General features: G+C 40.7%; 1 protein-coding gene across 2 annotated transcripts in view; it reads left to right on the top strand.

Annotated features, from left to right (window-relative positions):
* cspg4 (chondroitin sulfate proteoglycan 4) overlaps positions 1-20,521 on the top strand; it is a 66,646-nt gene extending 46,125 nt beyond the window's left edge. For both annotated transcript variants that reach the window (XM_061677898.1, XM_061677897.1), the window contains 8 exons: positions 97-285; positions 362-637; positions 5,754-5,930; positions 12,023-12,221; positions 12,718-12,849; positions 13,772-13,932; positions 15,711-15,894; positions 16,478-20,521. In XM_061677898.1, coding sequence (XP_061533882.1) covers positions 97-285; positions 362-637; positions 5,754-5,930; positions 12,023-12,221; positions 12,718-12,849; positions 13,772-13,932; positions 15,711-15,894; positions 16,478-18,342 — 3,183 coding nt within the window. In that variant the 3' untranslated portion in view covers positions 18,343-20,521. The remainder of the gene's footprint in view (positions 1-96; positions 286-361; positions 638-5,753; positions 5,931-12,022; positions 12,222-12,717; positions 12,850-13,771; positions 13,933-15,710; positions 15,895-16,477) is intronic.
* Positions 20,522-24,872: the final 4,351 nt, after the last annotated feature.

Raw genomic sequence — 24,872 nt, 5'->3', positions numbered from 1 at the left:
CCATTTTCTCATATTTTGTCAGTTGTTACCACGCCCCCTACACGCCCCCTACAGTAGGTTCAATGATAACCGTGTTCCATTTTGTGCTTCGCTTAGGTGGAGCAAGCTGACATTCTGCCTATAGAAATGGTGTTCACCATCAAAGAACCACCTCGCCTCGGTCATGTGGTCAAGTTGACTAACAGCACAGACGGCACAGACTCGCCAGTCCTCGACTATATTCACTCGTTCACACAGGACGACATTGATCACGGACGCATTCTTTACGTGTCTGCATCCATCCAGGTGTGTTTTTTTTACTCACTGTCATCTGATGCTTCCTTTCTGTATATAATATACTTGAGTTTTCGCGACTTTACAGGGCGTTGACACATTTACCATGGAGGTCAGCAATGGTTTTACCACAGTGGAGGACCTGCACATCACCGTGAACATCGTGCCCCGAATCATCCCCATTCAGTCCTTCAATTTCACGGTGAAGGAGGGCCTCAGCATGGTCATCAACGAAGAAGTCATCAACATCTTCCATCCCTTCTACAAATCCTTCAACATTGAATTTGTCGTGGAAGAGCCGCCAAAGCACGGCGAGATCCGTTTCCAGGATGGAGACGAGCTGACTTATTTCACATGGGAAGAGGTCGAGTATAAAAGTTCTATGATAAAATACTTCTAAAATACTTCTATGATTTAAATACAAGGAAGCATTGTTATTTGCAACAAGTATGTTGATTAAGAGCCTCTTCCATTTATTATCCTCTCATTGTGACTGATGTAGGATTGTCCAGATACCCTGTTGTAAATATCATATTTCTGCAAAAATAAGAGTTGGAACATTTACTTATGCAAATACAGATGGGGCAGCTTTATTTATAATATTAAGTTGGCATTTAAAACAAAATTTAAAAAGACAACTATGGAGAAACAGCAAGAACCAAGGCAGACTGAGTGCAACAAATAAATCGTGCTACTCCCCAGAACATAAACAATGCGGCGCGTGGGGTGGGGGGGGTGGCATTTGGTCCCTGCGGCCCGCACTGGGTGGCCAGATGTTGGGGCGCCTCGGTGGGGCCGGCGGACCGTCCTGGGTCCCTCGGTGTGGGACGTGTCCCGTCCAACGGGCTGCTCTCAGGTGGACCCCTGGGCCCGTTCCCACCCCTTGATCGATTGGCTGGGGTCCTCAGCCTCCGTGGTGCGGGCACAGCAATTACAGGACACTTCTGTCAGTCTTTGTGCATGTAAAACGGTGTCAATTCACTTGCATGTGTCCGCAGGCACACACCCCTGGGACTCTTTCAGTGGGTGTGGGGCCACGCACTTATTGCAACAAATAACTCATGAATATGCAAATCGCTTGTGTAACCCCTCACTTTTCCTCTCGTTCTGTAGACTTTTATAATTTACATAGTTAACCCCACCACACTTCAGTTGTACAGCCAGGTTCATGACCCTTGTCCTGCTTGCTTCTTCTCCTGTCCTTGTCCTGTTCTATCTTGCCCTGTCCTTCCCTCACAGTGTGTAGCACTACAGCCTATATTGAATGTTTCATGTAATGACTTACTTCTCTCATCCTGTTTACAATTAGTGCTTTGTCTTTGTTTCTCTCTCCCCTCGAGAAACTTTGTTCTGTTTGACTGATCGACTCTAATTCTTAATAAACTTCAATTATAATACCAAGAAACCACAGCGTAACCTTAAAAACTCCCCTGTGACACAGTAAAACTGTTCCGGCATAAAAGGGATACAGATCTTCCATTCTGCTTGATCGAACAGGACCAAATAAAAAAATAGAAATAATAAAAAATATGACCTGAGATAATTAACTCATTCAGTAACATCCCCTGTAAAGTTTAAAATACAAAAATAAAAAAAATCACTGATCAATGCGGAATTCAATGGAATGTCTACCATAATAGGACCAAAAAACAGTCACGTGACAAGGACCCATAGCTAACTTCCTGTTCAATTTTGGGATTTCTGGTTTGAAGCAGCTATTTTGGCCAAAAATTCCAGGGTTTATACTTTGGCGAACCTATTTTAGGTAATTCGCCCAAATGAGCCCCAATCTGAACCACGCATCCTCGACTAGATGACGTTAAATTGCATCATAGTTCGAGGATAATTTCGAGGCTTCGCCATGAAAAAGGGTTACGAGGACCCGTCCCTCATTGCTTGCAGATTTAATTACACTTTCCTGAAGGGGAAAAACAATCTATTTCTATTTAAGGGAGGTCTTGATTTCTCTGAAGTAGACGACACACCAAGTAACTAATTGGGGCACAGTCATCACTAATAAACAGGGATGGCAATCTTGCCACTGTATCAGAGTGTCAGAACATCTCGTACATGCAGTTTTAAAGTATCCTAGAGTGTTTGTCCATGAGGAGTAACCATCATGGAACTTTCCCCCGGTTACCAGTGAACACAAGTTGTTGCGTGTCCGGCCACTTTTAGGAAAATATTAAAAACACAAGCTGTTACTGTTGGGAGGGGGGACACACTAAATGTTACCACATCGTCGAGCTCGTCAGATAGATATCTTCGGCGTTCCCACGTCAAGCCCTGGCCTGCATCTTTCTCGTCGCTTCGCTTGACTTCTGGAAAAATTGACGTTGGTTTTTGAGCGCCTGCGGCCAGAATGAACTGGCAGTATGCATTCCTACAATAGAGTTCACACAAACCGCCCATGCTTTGGTGCTGCCAGACCCGCACGTACATCTAAAAAAAATATGAAATCACAAAATGAAAAACTCCATGGAAGGAAGACCAGCATGAGCATTGATATCATCTGCCATAATAAAAAAAGCACATTACACTGCCTCTCGGCGACGTTTTGTGTGTGCAGTGTGTGCACTTCTTATTTTTACTGCCACTCTCCCAAATGAACTCCACATTGAGGAATAACCGCGCTCAAGCCAGACTGTAATTTCTGACCATTTTCCAGAATTCGAATAGTTCCAAGCTCCTCTCTGGGACACCGGCAGATAGACGTGTGTGTGTGTGTGTGTGTGTGTGTGTGCGTGCGTGCATGCCTGTATGCGGGCGAGATCATGTTCTTGACTGGGGTTCACTGAGGTTATATCGGCCAACAATATCACAGCATGACTCGTATGGATGAGCCGCCACAAGGCAAAATAAATGAGATGTGGCAGCTCCCAGTATGGAATCCGTACCTGCTAATGTCTTCTTTCTTCCCCAATACACCGTCACTTAAATCTTTGATTCCATCATGTTTCTATTGGGTCTGGAATGCACTGTGATGACAAAAGTATTGGGACACCTTAAATACCTAGGCAGACTATCGACAAGATTTTGTGTATCCATTTATTTTTTTTGTGTTTGTGAGGTCATAATTCACAAAGGTTATAGTTTATCCCAAAGGTCTTTGTTGGCCAAGTTCTTTCACACCGCTACCATCTAAGCATGTCTGTGGTTCTTGCTTTGTGCACTGGAAACAGAAAAGGGCCTTCCCCAAAACCATTTATCACAAAGTTGGAAGCATCTAGCATCTGGTCACTTCCTACACCCGATTAATTACAGTGGAACCGCCAAAGTGGAACACAACCTAGATGATGCTGGTTGACTTCCAAGTTCACTTTTCAGAATCCCCATATGAATTAAAGTAAAATTATCAATTATAATTCAGCCATCATAAGACCACAAGCAACTGTACAGGCAATGTTTTAAGTAACAGTTTAATATTTTAACTGAAGTACATTCAAGCGTAAAATGCAAACATTATGAAAGGTGCAGAGCGATAGTGTCACTTAGTAGGGTTTTATAGGTATTGCTGGAATGCATGTAACAGCTGATATGTACTGTAAAGTATGTTAGCGGCTGCTTGGTAAAATTGTGTATGTAATTGATATTATTATTGCTCATAGTGTACTGTCAGTTCCATTTTGCTTTCGATTGGTGTCATCACACGTTTCCTCTTTCCCATCAATGGTACCCTCCTGCGGTGGAATCACAAAGAGAGGGGAGGAGAGAAAAGAGGGGGGGGAAAAAAAAAAAAAAAAAAAGACTTGCCGAGCTAATCCTTTAGATGCTCACTCACGAGATTTGCTGACAATTGGTTGACCAAGTTACGTTTGACATTTGAAGGAATATTTATCCATATGTTGATTGAACTCCAAATTGTTTTGTGGCTTTTTGACTTTCGCGGTTCCCATGTGCTTCCATATTTTTCCCAATAAAGGGTAGTGCTCCCATGCGTTTAGACCAGTGATTCTAAACCAGCCGTGGTGTGCCGTGGGAAATTATAAAATTTTATGTAATTGCTAAAAAAATTTACAAGAAATAATGTATCTTTGTTCATCTATTTATGCCAGTGAGGCATAGTGACAGACAGAAAAAAATAAATGCTATTCTATTAGATGGCAGAAAGAGCATACAGTAATTAATGTATCCACTTTCTATGACATTTTTGTTTGTTGGTGTGCCGTGAGATTTTTCAATTGTAAAACATGTGCCTTGGCTCAAAGGTTGGAAATCACTGGTTTAGACTAATGAAATGCCCTGTGTAATTGACACCCCACCCCCAAAACTTTATCTTCTTCTTCTTCTTCTTTAGTCCACTAACATCCCAGGCTAAACCTTGCTCCACCTTCACATGCAAAGCTTATCTCTCAGTGGAGATGTATCACTTCAACATGCTTTCTTGCACCAATTACTGTACTACTTTCATATTTGGACCGGCCTTCGGTGCCATCTTGTGGCATGTAGGGTTTCAGCAAATAGAAAAAAAAAAAATAGCTGAATTGTTTAAATAGTGAACTGTGACTATGCAGGGGATGACTGTATATAATTATCATAAATGTAATTATAATGATTGAGAAATACTTCAGTCAAGTCAAAGTTAAATAAATGATCATGTATTGTAAACATGAATGCACAATAACAGTCTTACAAGCAGGCTAACTTGACTCTCGTGACTGTGCTCCATCAGTAATGACCTGGGTTGTTATTCCAGAAGCAACCCATCATATGGGATCCATTTGGCACGTTCCGCTCCCCGAAGCGTTTCCTCTCGCCGAAAAACACTTAACCGGGTTTTATCGAGATAAATGTACAACTGTCATCTGTGGCGAGTGGGCCGACACATCACTGTCTGAAGTGTCAAAATGGCTCCAGTTGAACAGGACTTCAAGGCCAAGTGACAAGGAGACAAGAGTTGTGGCGGTTCCTTCTTTTGCATGCATATAGGAGACAAGAGTGGACCAGGCTACAGGTGGCGCTTTCCATGGCAGCTCACTTGACAGCACATGACTGATCCCTTTGTGTTTGGGTCTCCTCCCACAGAGACAACATTACTCGTCCCCGTTGCAGCCAGACATTACCAGCCCATTATTACTTTCGGTCTCTGTGCAGCACAACAAATAATCGCTGACAGTAAAACTACAGGGTCTCCAAAAAGCTACTTACAATTCCTTCCAACAATAAAGAAAATCTTAACAATTACATTTAAAGAGTAATACCTTCTTACTGTCTTACATTCATTAAAAATTCAACTAGTAAACCACCAATATGGGAAGAACATCCTAACTCCACATAAGAAGTCCAGAGCCCTTTCAAACTCTAAAACTCAGAACTGTGAGGCACACATTTACCACTAGGTCACCGTCCATCGAGTTTAAAAATATTAGCTTGAAATGACTTGGGAATGGAAACAATGTAGTGTGTCGTGTAGCTGTCAGTGTTTTGTTTGTGTGCCGTGTGAAATGTGACAAAGTCAAAATCCTTCCTGTCCGCCACAGATTAAACTCGGACACATCTACTACGTGCACGACAGCAGCGAGAGCACAGAGGACAGCTTCACTATCTCCGCCTCAGCTTATGAGATCAACCGACGCAGCCTTCCTGTCACCGTCGCCGTGACTGTCTGGCCCATCAATGATGAGCCGCCGAAACTGATGCGCAACACCGGGCTAGAGGTAATGTTCTGGAAAGTTCTTTTCAATGTTGCATAGAACTTCCTCATCCTCCACATACTCACTGGTGAAATGTTGCCAAGGAAACATCTTTATAGGCTGAACTTTTATTTGGTTCTCCCCTCTCTGATGAAGATTCAGAGTGGGATAAAGGAGGAACACCCCAATATTTGAAGCGTTCAAACATAATGAAACTGTAAGCCAGTATCAGTTGCAGTCCAGTGAAACATGGCCTCCACAATAGAGCAAAACTGGAAGAACATTTCTTCATTGACAAAGGTAAAAATCCATCTTCAATGATCATCAGTAATCAATTTAACATTAATAACGTCCCTCTAAATGTAGAGCAATTTAGTTATTGTAGTGATTTTGCTCGTGTTTTACATTTTGGAAAGTGCCCTTGACTGCACAGAAAGGCACTACAAATTAAAAAATAATAGTAGGAGTAGAAATAGTAGTAGTAGTACAAATTGATAGAATGGAAATAGAAAGCCTTTTTTTGTCACTGTATGATGCAAATACGACAAAATTGGGGTACAACTCCAAGTTTTTATTAATAAAAAAACACTAGAATACAATGCACACTACAGGAAATGTAAAAGCCCAAGTGATATTCACAGACATTTAGCATCACATACAGCTTGCAGCAGCAGTAGTTTAGCATTTAAAGTAAAAAAAAAAAATTCTAATATATATATATATTTTTTTTTAAAGCAAGTGCTTGTAGGATAGCCTGAGACTCACAGGTAAACGTCTTCATATTCATATGCAAAGTCCAACAAAATAAAGTACAGTAGATATAAAAAAGTGTACACGCCTCTGACCAAATTTTTGTCCATTACAAAATCTCCAAAAGACGTAGGGAAATGTGTTACAGTCCAATGAAACCAAGGTTGAGCTTTTTGACCATAAATCCAAAAGATGTATTTGGTGCAAACACAACACTGCTCACAACCAAAAGAACACCAAACCTACAGTGCATTATGGTGGCAGCATCATGATTTGGGGCTGTTTTTCTTCAGCTAGAACTGGGGCCTTAGATGAGGTAGAAGAAATTATAAACATTTCAAAACAGCAGTCAGTGTTGGCACAAAATCTTCAGACATCTGCTAAAAAGCAAAACAAATGTCGGGAAAAGCCTACTAGAACATCTGAAATTTATTGGGGTTAATCAGAGGCACTTGAAATGATGGCAAGTGTGGTGACTCCCACTTACAATGAGTTTGCTCGTGATTGGTCACATCCTAGGTATAACAGGGTGTGTGCACTTGTGCAACCACTATTTCAGTTGTTTACTTTTACTTCCCCTCTCAACAAAATTTTTTTAAATGTTAATTGAGTTGTACAAGTTAGAGGTAACATTGGTAGAAAACGTTTTGAAATGATTTATCTTGGTCTCATTTTTATATCACAAAACCTAGATATGAACAGGGGTGTGTAGACTTTTTACATATATCCACTTTACAACAGAGTTAGTTTTTATACTTCTTTATTTCTTTCTCTATTCAGACAGCAGCCCATTTATGTGGCCAACGAGTCGCGTCTGAATCAATTGTGTTCTCAGCTGTTTGTTGCCTAATTGTGAAATCCTTCAGGGATTTTTATTTATTTATTTTCCTTTTTTTTTTTTTTTCTTCTCAAAAATATATCAGCAAGTAATGGTCAGCCCAAGTGAGTCAAAGGGTGACCACTGACCTTGGTCCAAGTTTGGAAGAGTCCCTCCACGAGTTTGGAGTGTTGGGGAAAGTCGGGAGTAATCAGCTCCCACAACTGGAAAGCAAGCGTGTCATTCAGCTCGTTCCGTTCCTCCTCCTGCGGTTCCACGTCTCCCCGGCAACCCGTATTTTGGGAAAAACCGCCAAAGCGTTCGCCATTTGATGATGAGGCCTCCAACATCCGGCGGTGGCACGTTGTTGTGCTGCGACGCCGCGCAGAGTGTAACGCGATAGCATGGCGAGTGGCGCTTGGGTTGATTTAAACGTGCGCGGTGACCTCTGAGGTCGGAGATCACACAATATAGGTTCGGCTCAGGCGCTATTCTAGTTCACCGTTGATCCCTTTTGACCTAGTCTACTGTCGTCCATTAGCGGTTACACCAGGGGTGGGCAAACTACAGCACGTGGGCCATATAAAATCCAAGAGAGCATTTGATGCGGCACGCTATGCAATTCTGAATACAAGTAAAACCTCCAAGGAACTGCTATGAACAAAAAAAAAAAAGATTTCTATAGCTATCGATCTACAATCTTTGAATAATTTTCCTTACAGGATGAATTTAAGCATTAGCACGACTCCCCCAGTTTATATTTCACACAATACATGTGACGCATACCCGTGGTGCATATATTTTTACAACAAATAAAGAAAAAAGCAATAAGTATTTTTATACTGCATTTCAAAATTGTGTTATTCTTTCATTGATTTATGAATACTTGTTCTCATAGATTCTCCTTTGGGTGCCTATATTTTATTGTAAAATTAGCTTATAAAAATATTAATTTGATATTTAAAAAAACTAATGTACGAATAAAACAACATGAAATAAATTGAAGGATTTTAAAAAGTTCTAAAAATGTACATTTACCCAAATAAATTCCCAAACACATAAATGAATAAAATCTTTAGACCACGGTGACAAACTGGTGGCCCGGGGGCCAGATCCGGCCCACCACATCATTTTATGTGGCCTGCGAAAGCAAATCAAAATTGCTCGTGTTTTGGTGTAATACCATTGAGATATTTGCAAGCATTTTCTTGTTACCAATCCCCCTTTGAAAAGAAATGTAATAGTTGAAAAACATGTTTTTATAGGCTTCTGATTTCAAAACTGGCTATTCATCAATGTGTTGTGTATACTGTATGTAATTACAATATAGGAGGTAATATTTCATTTATATTGGTTCACAGTTATAGCGGCCCTCCAAGGCAAGTCATAACTACGATGTGGCCCGTGACAAAAATTAGTTTGACACCCCTACTTTAGACAGTCATTGGTTTCACTACAGAATTATACCACAAGGTTTTTTGTTGTTTTTTTTTTTATCCAGTGTTATAAAGTTACTCCAAAGTCAATTAAATCAGATTTGTAACTGTATAGACTGAATTATACGTAAATACTGTACATTATGAGGAAGTCATACTAAAACAAAAAATCTGTTGTGTATGTGTGAATACTTTTTTTTTTTTTAAAACACTAATTTGGGGTGCTGTTTTACCTCCAATTTCTTCCACAAACAGCAATCACTGAGCAATGCATTTTTTAAAACAATGATGATTTTGACCAAGGCAGAGAGCAATTGAGAAAGCACGATGAATGGCTTGAACGATGATTTTAGCCTTCTTTTCGACCACCGTAGTTTGAATATGTGAAGGGTCCATCCATCCATTTTCTGAGCCGCTTATCCTCACTAGGGTCGCGGGAGTGCTGGAGCCTACCCCAGCTATCTTCGGGCAGGAGGCGGGGTACACCCTGAACTGTTTACCAGCCAATCGCTGGGCACATACAAACAAACAACCATTCGCTCTCACAGTCACACCTACGGGCAATTTAGAGTCGTCAATTAACCTACCAGCCATGTTTCTGGGATGTGGGAGGAAACCGGAGTGCCCGGAGAAAACCCACGCAGGCAAAGGGAGAACATGCAAACTACCACACAGGCGGGGCGGTGATTGAACCCCGGTCCTCAGAACTGTGAGGCAGACGCTCTAACCAGTCATTCACCGTGCCGCCGATGTGAAGGGTCAATAAGTAAAAGGTTGTTGTGAAGTAAAATGCTTCAAAGGGCCAATCGTAATTTACATTTCAACTGGTAAGTTGATTCAAAACTAGATGTAGTGGAAACTCAGACATCGTTAACATGATCATTGAGGGACTGGTTAATGAATTGACTTTTCAGATACTCTGATTTATGGCACAGACGTGCTCGTTTACTGCATTATAGCACACTTTTGAGCTGATGTTACCTTGCAGGCTAACTCTTATGTTTTGTTAAATGACTCAGAAACAACCCAACCAAATATACATACCTGTGAGAAAACGCCTTTGAGGTTTGGTTCTCAGTCTGTCCCTTTTAGAAGTGGCTACGCCGCCTATGCACAGTCTTGTGATCTTCTCTGTACACCTATTTAAGACACAAACTCAATTAATCTACCTCACCCACGCAGGCTCCGCCAGATTCGTTTTTGATTTTACTGAGGGAAATCTTTATAAAACAGAAACCCTTTTGGGCTATATCTGGCAGCACAAGCTCAAACAAAACATGTTTTTGTCAGCAGTAGTCAATCATTTTTGCCACCTAAAAGTACCATAGTGCTTGTTGTTTTGGAAACGTTATGAAATTGTTCATACGTCACAACTTCAGAAGTGACATAAATGATTTGGCTAGCTTAGCAGGCAACATAATTGGTATTTTCCCTGCTCATGTTACAGCTTCGCCACTGGTTGCTTGGCAGAATTCGTGAGGCACAAGAAGACCAATTTACACACACACACACACACACAAACACAAACACACACACACAAATAAATCTATTACCCGACACAAAGAGATGAAGAGTGGTTATTTGAAGGATTCCATCTTTAAAAGTAGAACAACAGGGTAGAAAACTCCCAACTCACCACTTCCGCATTCCCGTCATGGACAGGTCACCTCTTCAAGTTAGCTTTCATTTATTTTCTTGCTATTTTAACAAAGTGTGTGCAGGCCAAAGTCCAAATTCAGAAAAGTAAGTTTTATAACGCCTCCAAGACAATAGGCACCCCTCAAACATGTTCATGTTATTTTCGAGTATTTAAACGTGCGCTGCATTAATATGACTGTCTGTGGGAGGAGATGTCATCCATTTTGTGTCAGCCTATTGGTTTTATGTCGTCATTCCGTTTACGATGAAGAAGTATCGATCCATTCATTTGCAAAAGCGCCGTCGTGTTGTCTGATTAACACAATGCACGCGTTACTTATGGAGCGGACCGATGTTGCCATCTGCCGTAATTTTTGGTAACTGCAAGATGACGTCATTATGACGTGCCTGAGTGCTAATTCAACGCTGTGTTAAATTAAGATTTAAAAAATTATTACAATTGTATTGTTTTATAGTAATAATAATAATAATAATTTACATTGTAATTAAAATGTTTTCACACTAAACCTATTTTTAAAAATATATTTTTCAAACGAAATATTTTTTTAATATAGTAAATATTAGTAATAGTAGTAATAATAGTAGTAGTAGTTGTTGTAGTATTACTATTACGTTTAGTATATAAACACATTTTAAAGGAAAAAATAATAATAATCAAATAATGACATATATTAATATCATTATTATTTCCATGTAGTAAAACGTAATTTTCATGTATACTCACAAAACGTTTTACAAATATTTTAAATGTTTTTTAAACTTTAATATAAAGTAAAAACCGTCCGCCAAAATAGTAAATTTGTTTTATTATTATCCATGTTAATAATATTAATTAATATTTTTAAAACAGCAAAAAAAAAAAAAAATTATTATCATCCATGTTAATTACAATGAAGTTATTTATATGATAGATTACTTTCACATTGGAATTATTTAGGGGCTTGGGAACTTCAGCAATGTTACATAGTTCTGCACTTCAGTTATTTTCAAGGCTTTGTTTGCTACCTGTGAGAGTCTGTCACATAAATTTCCCATCCATCCATCCATTTTCTGATGCCGCTTCTCCTCACTAGGGTCGCGGGCGTGCTGGAGCCTATCCCAGCTGTCATCGGGCAGGAGGCGGGGTACACCCTGAACTGGTTGCCAGCCAATCGCAGGGCACATACAAACAGACAACCATTCGCACTCACATGCACACCTACGGGCAATTTAGAGTCTCCAATTTATGCATGTTCTTGGGCTGTGGGAGGAAACCGGAGTGCCCGGAGAAATCCCACGCAGGCACGGGGAGAACATGCAAACTCCACACAGTCGGGGCCGGGGATTGAACCCGGGTCCTCAGAACTGTGAGGCTGACGCTCTAACCAGTCGTCCACCGTGCCGCCATAAATTTCCCAAATCACATAAAAGTATGTTGCATTTTCATCCGTGCCTTCTCCCTGGTCTCTCGCCAGGTACTCGCCGGCGAGGAGGCCGACATCACGCCCAGCATGTTGAAAACCGAGGATGCCGACACCCCCGCCGAGGAAGTCTATTACAGCGTAGAGTCACCATCCAACGGGATGGTGGCGTTCAAAGACTTCCCCGATGAGGCCGTTTTCAATTTCACTCAGGCCCAAATTGACCATGGGGAGGTCATCTTCATTCACGAGGGTGAGGACACCCACATGTCTGACTGTGTGTATGGCTCATGCGAGAACTGGGGAACATTTTCTGTGCCCCTCCCCACATGAAATTTCCAATAATCCTTGCAGAAAATACAGAAACATGCTCTTGTTGTGTAAATGATAGCTGTCGTACTGTAAATGATGGTATGCTATTGATGTCTTCTTTGTTATTGTTACATTTACCATTTATCACAGATGTATTACTTATTACATACTACTGTTACTAAACCCTTATTAGCCATCTACAGGATGAGGGGAAAAAAAGTGAGCTACATGATTTAGCAGAAATTACATCATCAAACTAATTGCTCTGACTGATGTTGGATAGACCTAAGGAAAGTCCTCTTTTCAAAAAAAACAAATTTCCAATGTTTATTGAAGTTATAAAATGACCGTTTTTCAAAAATGTTGGTGCCCAAATTGTCTTCCAATTCTGGAACTGTAGTGTATATTTCAAACTCAACTCTTGTATGTCTCTTTAGGTGAGGAGTCTGGCGGTTTCAGTTTCACGGTGACAGACGGCGAACACACGTCTCCCCTCTACAGATTTGTCGTTACGGCCAGGCCCCTCACCATCACCATGGTAACGCAAGAGGAGCTCATGGTGTTTCCAGGTGAGACGTCCACATTCTGCTCTATATTTTGTTCTGTACTGCATTTTATATGTACACACACACCCACAGTGTACTGTGTATATATTATTTATTTTCCTTTATTAATTTACAGTAAATGTTTTTAGAACTGTGATTTTATTATCTTTTTTAATTTAAGTGTATTATTCTGATATACTTATTACATAGTTTCACTGTAGAATGTAATCAGATATGATTATCATTATTATTTCATTGTATTTATTACAATATATAATATTAGTATGTAATTAACGTTTTAATACTATCCAACTTTTTATTTATTTATATATACTATCCATGTCTATCACAGGAAAAAAATCAATGTAATTCATTGTGTATCATTTTAGATTTATTTTGGTGAAGTCTTTTTTTAACTTGTTAATTCAAGTATATTACTTGTATATTTTTATTTCGGTAGTTTTTGGTAATATTTTGGTTTTAATGGTGTCAATTCTTTCCAGTTTTTTTTATTAACAATAATTTTATTATAGTATGCGTGTTCACAATGGGAAAGTATTTAATTCTTTTCAACACCATCTTAGTCTTGTACAAAGTTAGAGCTTACTGATCGTTGCTGTTCTATAATGAAATTAATCACCTTCAACCAATGAGATTTTTTTTCTCCAACATTTTTTAAAAACTCAGACGCAAATTTTTTTTAATTTAATTATTTTTCATTTTCAAACTCCCTTTTTAACCCGAGTGCATTCTACTTATGAGGAGCATATAAAATGTAATTTTATATTGTCATCCCTTGAGTATTGTATTACCTAATAAGCACCTCACTTAAATATAAAATCATATAAAACATACACTGACCTGACTCTGGAGTCGACTTAACTGCACTGCCTAGAAGTAAATTTTACACTGATTAACCCTTGCGTGTGTTTGTGTGTGCCCACAGGAACGAGGCAGCCCATCACGAGTGTTAATCTGGGCGCTGTGACAAACGAAGACGGAAACGAGATCAGCTACTCGCTGGTCCACCCTCCTCGTTTGGGACGACTTATCCTGGCCAACGCCAAAAACCAAATGGAGGAAATCAGTCGATTCTCCCAAACACAGGTAAGCACTTCGCACGTGCTTTTGTCAAAATACCACAAGGGTCAAGAGTTATAGCTCAATTTACACAACCTGTCTCTGTGAAGTTAGCCTGTTGAGTGAGCGCCTGTATATCCCGCCCTTAAACTGCTTGGTCAATGCGAAGTTTTGCTTTCATTACCATGACGAAACGCACACATCACTGTTTTTTCTTTTATTTCAACTTTAATTCAATGGAGAATTTTCCTCTTCTTCTCAGCACTCACTTTCTGAGATGGTTAGTTTAAAATTTCACACATCCCACTGGCAAAGGGGTTGCTCACAGCTTGAATTCTAATTGGGTTTTGTAAGCCCTGACTAGATTAACTAATTGATAAATGGTGTGTCCCGATAATTGTTTAGACCCCACCTGTTGGTGGTATCAATGTGCAAAGTCAAACCTCCTTCACTCACTAAAAGACCTGGTGGTATTGTTGCACAAATAGACACATTTATTGTGCATTTATTACAGGCTTGTAAATGTAGCACACACACAAAGTTAGAGCATATGTCCTGACTAATGCAATGCTAGAAAGCCAGTCTGGGTGTGTCTCCCAAGAGCTCCTCAGTGGGACTTGATGTGGCTTCTATAAACCTCACACATATTCTGACATTTATGTCTTATTTGATATAATTGTCCAGATTACATTTGGTATGTACCAACAAAAAGATCCATATCCATCCATGTATGTACTGTATGTTCATCTCCATCAACTCTTAAACACCCTGCAGTCCAGTAATTGATGGACGGAAAACAAACACTTCCAGAGAGAAATGGAAAGTAAAAACAACACAAAAAAGAAGTCTGCATTTGGGTTTGAAGCCATTTTAAGGGCATTTTGGCCATTTCTGGGGCTCCCTTCAGAGAAGAAGTCTTTGTAGAGCTTTTGTCCGATTGCTGCCAAATTTGAAGTACGTACGCTCAACAGCTATATAGCGCTAAATTGTTAAGAATTTGCATTTTCTTCATTGTATGTCCGATGATTACCCATAAAAAAAAGCTCAAAATAGTTTAACTTCACAAGCTCAGAGCTTGAGCAAATGTGTCACCCATTTCCAGGGGTCTTTTGAAGACAGACCTTATTCTAGTTGTCCAAACACAAGCTCAGGAAAACCCAATTGAATGAATGTTAGCTGGTCAAAAAAAAAAGTAAATTTTTGTCCCATTTGGGGTCAGAGTCAAATCATCCTTGGTGTTTTAAAAGTCAACCTTGCACGGTTTATTATCAATGTTTTATGATAGTTTTGCTATCAATGGGCTCAGCGGGTGATTATGGGTTACATGTTTCGCTTCTAGTTTCAAAGAAAAGCAAGGAGACCGACAAAGGTGCATCTCTATCAACTCTTGGGTTGGATAAGCGTAACGTCTCTGCTTGCAATCTGCTGACAAGAGACGTCTCAATTTGATTATTTGAGTTTTTCAGTGTGTTTGTGTGTGCGCATGTATTATTTTATGTGAAAGTGTGTATGTGTGTAAGAAAGAGTTGAGTTCAGGACACGGTGACCGCGGAAAAATAAACACAAGCCGCCACATTCCGATGCTCAATCTTGAGATGTGGCGCATCAATTTCACTCTGGTTCTTTTTTACTTCCAGAGGGAAGAAGACGTCGGCTGAAAAATGTCAGCTGAGTCCGCCAAAATAATACAAATAATGAGCTCTGCGTGCAGATAGGCCTTTGAGAACATTGTTAACAGCAAAACCTTTTTTAAAAAGTTACTGTCCTACTCTACATCCTAAACTCTTGTCACTCCTGGTCCTCAGCTGGAGTCTGGAGGGGTTTTCTATGAGCACCAGATGCCCGAGGAGCCCTTCTGGGTCGTGAGGGACTCAGTGGAGCTCATTCTGTCCTCTCAGCCCGCCCCGGATGTCCGTCACGTGCTACCCATCACCATCTCCTACTATGCAACGCACAGCAACATTTCCTCACAGCTGTGGAGGAACAAAGGTGAATGTCTGTTTTTGCCGTTGTCATGCCAAAGGACAGTCAAATCCAAAGCGTTTACTACTCTTCCACGTGTGATTCCCTTCTTTTCTCAATTGTGCCTTTTCCGGAAATATCTTTCTTCAGGTTTCTGACTGACTAAAATGGCCTTAGCGTTAGGAGTTAGAAGGCCACCTGTTGCTTGTCCCATTAATTCCACTGAACCACTTGTTTGAAATGATACACCAGCGATTCCCAAACACTGTTCCATGGTACATTAGTGTGCCATGAGAAATCATCAAGGGCCCTGTGGGAAATTAATGAGAATTGCCCTGCAATGAACTGGCAACCAGTCCAGGGTGTTATCTGCCTATGGGAGAGGTCCAAGCTCCTTTCATTAATCTGAACAGGATCAGCAGTATAGAAAATAGATGGATAAATAGGATAAAAGATGTCTCTGGGTGTCCGTCACAAGGATGCATCTAATGAAGGTTGTTTCGATAAGATTGGCCGCCAAGTTTGTTCATACTGCAGAGAGACTGCATAACGACTGAGTCATTGTTGGCTATTGTACATCCATTGTAATGTGCTCATTGTTTCCACTCAGGTCTGGAAATCGTGCAAGGCCAGAGGAAAACGATCGATGATTCCATCCTTGATGCTTCCAACCTCCAGGCCAGCATTCCCGAGCCGGAGAGCGCAGACGTGGTCTTCGAGATGAAACGTTTCCCTGCCCATGGACGGATCACCCTCAGGGGTCGCGACCTACCCCAGGATTCGCCTTACTTCACGCAGGGGGATGTGACACGCAGAGAGCTGGAGTACCTCCATGATGATTCAGTGGGTTCTTTTGACAGCATTTCCTTCAGGGCCCGTCTGAGGTCTCGGGCTGATGGCGTGATCTCCGACTCTGTAATCCTGGAGGAGATCTTTAACGTCTCCGTCAAACGTCGGGGAACTGAGCCCCCTGAGCTCGTCACCATTGACCAGCTACTGGAGGTTCTGCAAGGATCTATGAGCCTTGTGACCCGGAAGCATTTGAACACTCACGACGAAGACAGCCCCCCAGATGAGGTCCACTTTAAGGTGACCAAGGCCCCGAAAAATGGGCACCTAGTTGACACCCACACCATGGACACCCTCTCTGAGTTCACCCAGGAGATGATCAACAGTGAGCAGGTGGGCTTTCACAGCGATGGCAGCCTTGCAGACGGCTTTGTGGAATTCATATTGTCGGATGGAGAGCATCAAACGGAGCCACAAACCCTTCACATCGGAATCCTAGCTCACACTCTTATTCTGGACAAAGCCCCGGAGATCAAGGTGAAGCAAGGAGACGACGAGACTCTGGTGACCGAAGAAATGCTGAGAGCGACCACCGGTGGTCCCGTGGAGGAGGACGTCATCTACAAGATCACGAGTGTTCCCAAGTATGCGGCTGTCATGGTAGACCGGCAGCCCACGTCAGCCTTCACCCAGAAACAGATCAAAGAAGGAAGAGTCAGCGTCCGCTTTGTGAAGTCCACTTCGCCTCGTGACAGCGTTGCTTTTTTCGCTCGCAGTCGGGCGGCGAATGTGTCGTCTGTTCTCAATATCACGGTCCAGCCTCTGGCTAAGATTGCTCAGGATCCTCTTCTACCTGAAGGCTCTCTTGTTCAACTCGACAGGAAGCTTTTGGACGCAACCCCCCTGGCAAACAAGACCAGGACCTCCCCTACGTTCACAGTAATCCAGCAGCCACGGGGAGCTCGATTTGTCAGGTCTGGCGGTCCTGGTGCAGGCCAGCCTGTCGACTCGTTCAGCCAGCGGGACCTGGATGAAGGACGTATTGCTGTAGAAATCCCCAAAAGCTCCTCCAAGTCCCAAGATGGGGTCACTCAGGATGAGGCCCGTTTCTTGCTTAAGGCTCACGGGGTGCCTCCAGCAGAGTGTGTGCTTTCCTTTCAAACTGGCCCCTACAATGCCTCTGGTGTCTACCCTGCTACTCTGCTGAGGGTTCCCTCAGAAGCCCCAACAAAAGACAGTGAGGACAAGCCCAATGTGGTTGTGTACTCCCTTGCAACCTCCGAAAGCCCTCGGTGGAAAGCCAACCAGGACCAACCCCACGGGAATGCTCATACCACTGCAGCCCCCTCTGACAGCAACTCCCACAGGGACCCCGTGGTTTCTCGACGCGGTAACATCTGGTCCATTCTCATCCCCATCCTTGTCATCCTCATCCTCCTACTCTTGGCAGCACTCTTGGCATACTATCTGGTCCGTAAAAACAAGACGGGTAAGCACAACGTCCAGACGGCGGGAGCGGGCAAGCCGAAAAACGGCGAAGTAGCGAGCACGGAAACCTTTCGGAAAACCGACCCGGCCAATAACATCTCCATGTCTGACATGGATTCAAAAGAGGCCGACCCGGAGCTGGTGCAGGACTGTCGGACGACAACTCCGGTCTTGAAAAAGAACCAGTATTGGGTTTGAGACTTTGAAACCCCGTGCCAGAGGTGGATCCTCAAGTGTTTGGAGTGCCGCTTCCTCCAAGTCTTCTTCTCAGTATTAAAGACTTCTTGCCACCGCAGTTTGATGGATTTTTGTTTTTTTTTTTACGCCAACAGCCGCATACTTATCTCGACTCAACTGTGGACTGATTCTCAGGCAACAAAACACTGAATAGTTGTTTGGCAAGGCGAGAGGCAGTTTGTTATCTTCGAATGCCATGTATATTTATTTTATCATTCCTCTCCGTCAAAGAGCACAAATGACATAAACATGCTGCGTGTTTGAAAAAAAAGAAAGTATTCTGGGTGTCCGCTATCATTTTACATGTATATCAAAGGCCCGCATTACCGTTTTCAAAGTAGATTAGCTTACAGCTCAGAAGGTGAGCTGTTAAAAGTGTACATAAATGATGAAGTAAACACTTAGGTACTGTATATGGACAGTGACATTTTCATTATTTTTGCCTTTACACACCACCACAATGGATTTTGAGTAAGACAATCAACGTGAGTGAAGGGTAAACATCCAGCTTGAATTGAATCCGTTTTATGTAGAATTTTTCTATTTTCATGGACTTTTTTGAAGATGAAGAAATTGGATGTTCTTCAGTGGCCTGATCACAAGTCAATACCTGGCAAAGAATTTCTAGCGAGGAATGCCAAATTTGGTGACATCCATGTAGCTCCAAACTTGAGGGACTCATTGACAATACAGCCCCTGAAGATGGAGGTATTCTACATAATATGGTAATGATCCCTGAGTGTATATACATACAGTATATACACTTAAGTTGCAGCGTATTTGCTTTATTTCAAAATCCATAATGGTGGTGGATATTGTCCAACTACTAACTGTACTGTAACTTTATATGTTGTCTTGTCCAGAAGATTTCAAAGAGCCTTTTGCCTCTTCTGTGCTTTCTGGTTTGTTTGTTTCCCCCTTACCCGACCCCCACCCCCACTGTTTCTCAGGGCTAAATTCAGTTTAATGTCATCACTCGAAACATTTCATCAATTTGTCTTTTTTTAGATTATTTGGTACTAAAAATAAATACACTTTCAAACTTGAATTTAGCTCCAAGGACTGACCATTTCTGCTTCAAAAGTTCTGGTGAGCTTCCTTCACTTGACCGGACCGGCAACACAAAGTGGACAGGAAGTTTGGTCTTAAACACATCGCGACAGGCTGATGATGTCAGACTTCCACAGATGCTGTTTGGCGCTGGGGGTGATTGATCAGGATCGGAATGACGACGACACAGTCCGGTTTGTCTCGCGTTCAAAGCACTCCGTACTGTATGTAAGCTAAATATAGTCGCGTACTGAGATAATGAACATTTTTATTTTGTAACGAAGACTTTTACTTCCTTGTTCCTTTCTGATTGGTGAATGTTGATTGGAGGTTAAAAGGTAATGTAGAACTTGACCAGGGGTGGGGAACCTACGGCTCGCGGACCATTTGCGGCCCTGCGAGAGCATTTGATTCGTAGAAACAAATCAGAGTGGCTCTTATGAAAATATTTAACCTAGATGCTCATAATAATAATAATTGAAGAATGTGATTGTTGTATCAGAAATTCATCTATTTAGTATGGCTATTCATTGGAGGGGAAAAAGGTTCCCCATCCCTGAACTACACTTTGAATCTTTTTTTTTTTTAACCATGTACTGAAATGTCTTGACATCTTAAATTGTTGTAACATGTTGAGGATTTTTTTTCTTTTTTTTTTTCTTTTTAGCTGTTGGCACAGAGCTCAGTAAGTGATGTGTTCAAAGACACTTTGTATTTCCTGTGAAATGTTTGGGTTTTCTTATTTCTCACTCCGCCCCTCACATTTTATCTATTTTTTTGTGTAAATAATCTGTTTCATTTGGGGGCTTCTATCTGTCTCGGTGTTTCGCTGTACTCTAATTAAACAACGTTTAATGAAGACTAACCGCCCTTCTCTCAAGCTTGCTGCTCTCTTTTGTTTTCATCCAGAGTTTCATCAGCACGCCTCCTTTGTTCATTCATTATTTATTATTTCTTTCATTGCCCTTACATCACCCCATGCTATAAAATACCTTTTTTTTCCTAAATTGAGCTTCTAGAACAAGACAACCATCCGTTTAAGCCTCCTGAAAGGTTTCCATTACACTAATGAAATAAAAACTCTTGATGCAACAAAGGCTCTCTTCATTGATTTGTTCAGTCACACAATTTTAAAGGTGTGTGTAAATGGTAACAACAGCACTCATTTTATTTGTAGCAGTAATTCTTGAAATGAGTTGAGGTCAATCACGTCTATATTATTGTAATTAATTAATTATTTTGTTTTGTCTCATTTGCGCTCACAAAAATTAACACTGGCTTCATCTTAGTACCTTGCTGGTGTATTAATAAAATTATGTTTGTAAGGGTAGAATTTTTGAAGTGACTCTTTTTTGTAATATCATATTGATCATATAATGATCTGTGTACCTAAAATATTGGAGTCAGTCAAATTAGATGCAACTTTTTAAATAAAAATAATGATTATGCTCAAACTGCACTGGCTGTCAACTGCTTGACTGAGTAAAAATAATTGCCATCGAGACAGAACCTTTCACACTCACGCCTTCACTGAGCATTAACCGAACCGACGCTGCCTGCACACTAGTCAGGCGAATGAACCACTACACCATCATCAGTGATGTTATTTTTAACGTTTTTGCAATTTTATTTATTATTTTTAAAAAACGTTTTTAAACAAATGGATACCGTCACAACAGTGTGGTTTACACATTGAAAGTTTCATGTAAACGTTTTTATATTTCTAATAAGATTATTTTGTTATTATTATATGAGGAATGACTTACTTAAAAAAAGCTAAATATTTTAAAATGTGGAAGATAATGATGATGATGATACATTGTATTTTTTTTTACAGATTTTTCACTGACCACCAGGTGGCAGTGATGTACAATAATTGTCATTCGTGTGAAAAAGAAAAAGATTCCTGCTTTCGAGGTGTGCATGCGTGCGCGTCCGTGTGCGTGCGTGCGTGCGCGCGGGTTCTGACTGAAGCTGTTCACAAGAAGCTGAGCCCAGCTGTGCGTGCGTGCGTACGTGCTGACGTCATTATCTCTCAGACGCGATTATGCAAGCGATGTCGCTGGTGGATGTCTTTCAAAAGGAATAGAATCCAGACCTTGTTGTTGTTTTTGTTACTGTTGTTTGCGTGCATGTTTGTTTTGTTGTTCTCAAATAAAACTTATGTAAAAATATCACACATTCAGGACACGCTTTTATATGCCTATGAAAAAGTGTTAACAATATTTTTCGGCATTTTATTCCCCCCTAAATATAAACCCATCGGGGTGCCCCCTGGAAATTAGAAACAATTAACCCCCACCTCGACATCAGTTTCACATTGTGGTGGTGGACGACCATTCACATTCTAAGGACAATTTAGAATGTTTGATTAACCTAACATGTATGATTTTGGAAAGCAGGAGAACATTCAAACTACATACAGGAAGGCCGGATTCGAACTCGCACCCTCCAAACTGTGAGGCAGACATGATAACCAACATTTCACAGTGCTATGCAGGTTTAATTTGGTTTTAGAATTGCATCAAATCCCCTTGCTGGCTTTAAATGGCTGACAGGCCTTAGATTGACCATCCTGGTTTGTAAACAGTGTCCATGTTGGAGAAAAAAAAAAAAAAAAAGTATAATTGTCTCCCTTTTTTTCCAAACATTGAGCAGACATGATGTTCCTTCCAGATGCCTCAATGCTGAAAACAGGACTATTCTTTCATGTCTCTGGCGGAGGTCGTCTTGCGTAAGTTTGGAGAAAAATGACTCCTCCAGTCTTTAAAAATAAAATATTAAAAAATAAAATTTTAATGGGAAAACAGCTCCAGACTGGGAAGAGGATTACTCATTCTTGAGATGCCAGGAGGATAAACACTTGTCTCTTCAAAGTGGGGGATATTAAAGGAAAACAACCACTTGAAGTTGTTTTTAACTTTAGAACAATATGACCTCATCTGAAAAAAATAAAGCCTCCTGGTAACCATGGTGACAAGTCATTTGGTGAGCTTCAATTAAAAAAAAAAAAAAAAAAGCTAAGAAGTTAGCTTTTAAGATGATCAAACACGACCGCTTCCCGTTGGGCTTTACTGAGCCCGTCTTATCTCTGCAGCCAATTGGAGCGTATCGCCTGCAGGAAGTGGCGTGCATCTGAGAGATCATTATTTGATGTCGCCGCCAACTGCAAGATATCCCAGGGAAAAAGCTGACGTAGGAATAAAAGTAAATGCAGCTCCTTATTAAATATTCAAACAGTGTCTTATGTTACAGTGTCTTAAACCTTTCTTTAATACAGTACATTTGTTAAGTACAATTCAGTTGTATTTAACTTATGATACAATATATTGGTGTTAATCTTGATCAGTGGTTCTCAAACCTTTTTGACAAAGTGCTACCTCAAAGTAGCACCAAGTACAAGTAGCACCATCATGACCAACATAAAAATACATTTGTATAGTATGCAGCGATTTTACTATTTACTACTTTACTATATTTAACATTAAGCGGTTCAGGGTGTACCCCGCCTCCTGCCCGATGATAGCTGGGATAGGCTCCAGCACGCCCGCGACCCTAGTGAGGAGAAGCGGCTCAGAAAAAGGATGGATGGATGGATATACTTAACATTATGTACAGTTTGAATATTAAAGCTGCACTTAAAATTCAGTCATTCTTTCACATAACACTAGAGCGAGCCAGTGTGTCACTTGTGGTACTGTACGTCAATTCAATGGGAAACTATCAATACATCAGTTCATAGATGCTATTTGTTGACACACATTTCTCCAAATTAGTTATTTTAAACTGCACTTGATTGTAATAAACCACCAACATTGTTTGATATTTTTCCAAAAATGCGTTTGGCCACCTAACCTATTAAAAAAATAATAATAAATAATAATAAACATCAACAAAAGGGAAAAAAAAAAAATGCACCACCCTAAGAATTCAGTATTCTCTCACATGCAGCTGTCAGACGGGTTGGTGGAGTGGAATTGCGGGACCCCCTGAGGCCATATGTCGTTGTCAGGAGGTCAATATAAGAACATACACTCGCGCAGCCAACAGGGAAGAAAAGACCATTCAGAAAGAGCACAACACTCACATACTCACACACACTCTCACACACCCACTCAGGCAGCTGGAGGTCAGATAAGCGATCACGTATTGTTGACTGCTGCCCACTGTAACACGTGTACGTGTTTCTGTCGTTCTTGTGAGTAACATTCATTCATTCACGCTTGTAAATGTCACTATTTTAGCTCATTATTTTCCTTTTCTCACCCTAACGTTATTGTTATGATGTTCACTTTACTTTAATTAGCGTAGCACTTTGCTCTTTCACTGCCAGCTGTTTTCAAAGCAGAGTTCCCTATATTGACAGTCGTTTTAGAGCATTTATTTTGACTGATCTTTCAAGAGTATTGTGTTTTGTGACATAATAAGGACAAACCATACCGAAAGAAAAAGAAATAGTAGACTATCTTTGTCTCTCGCTCACCAGAAAAAAAGTTTGTTTTTCTATCTTTTCTGTTCGTTAGTAATCAGCAAAAGAACATGGGTTGGTTGTATCAAAAACACAGTTTTTTACCTCTGCCAAAAGAGGGGAAAAAAATTGCTTTTTGTGAAAAGAAACATCTCAAGTACAACAGTGACTTTGATGCTAAGATTGCTTTAGCGTTTGTGAAACCTCAAACCATCAAACAAAAACAAGACTGAAAAAGGGCCTTTAAGACAAAGCCGTGAGTGACGCTGACTCACCACATGACTCGAGTTTGGATTTTTTACATGGCGTTCGACATTCACTCCATGAACTGCCTCATCTATGCTCACGATCGCGACACAATTTCAACTACCTACTGTGACACATACTCTGTTTTGTAACATACGTATACATGCTCTGTTCGAGTGAGAGGTGCCTAAACTTGTACAACTTCCAACATGTTGGCATTACTCACCCTCTTAATCGTGTGAAGGAATCACTGCCTAAGTAGTTAGGTTGTATTTAACGTTTAAACTTACTACCTTTGCATTTAATCTTTAAGAACTGTTTGTGTTTAAACATGTATGTAGGTGCTGTTTTTATTTAACTCTTAAGTTGCAATACATAATTAATATGATTATACAGCGGTCGTGATATCTGGTTGTACGTTGTACCTAAATCAATCCAAAACCACCATAAAAGTTTTCTTACGATGAAGACTTTTCGGCAACCCTCTTCAACATGTCCTTTTCGTGTACAAATAATGACATATTGTATACAACAGTGTTTCAAAATGTGTCCAACTGCTGGCTTGTGTTGGTTCACATTGTCCTGCAGATAACTGATGAACTTTGTAAACAGTAGACGCTCTTTTCTGTTTTGTTGTGGCATGTTTAGGCTTGCCGTGATGAGACAGAGCCCATCGAACACGGAGTTGGTTTACATTTATGACATCCATGTTCTTTATGTATTGTTT

This window comes from Phycodurus eques, chromosome 5 (assembly GCF_024500275.1).
Source record: "Phycodurus eques isolate BA_2022a chromosome 5, UOR_Pequ_1.1, whole genome shotgun sequence".
Taxonomy (NCBI): Eukaryota; Metazoa; Chordata; class Actinopteri; order Syngnathiformes; family Syngnathidae; genus Phycodurus; species Phycodurus eques.
The sequence above is the reverse complement of the archived record's forward strand: the minus strand, read 5'-3'. Positions and strand labels throughout refer to the sequence as shown.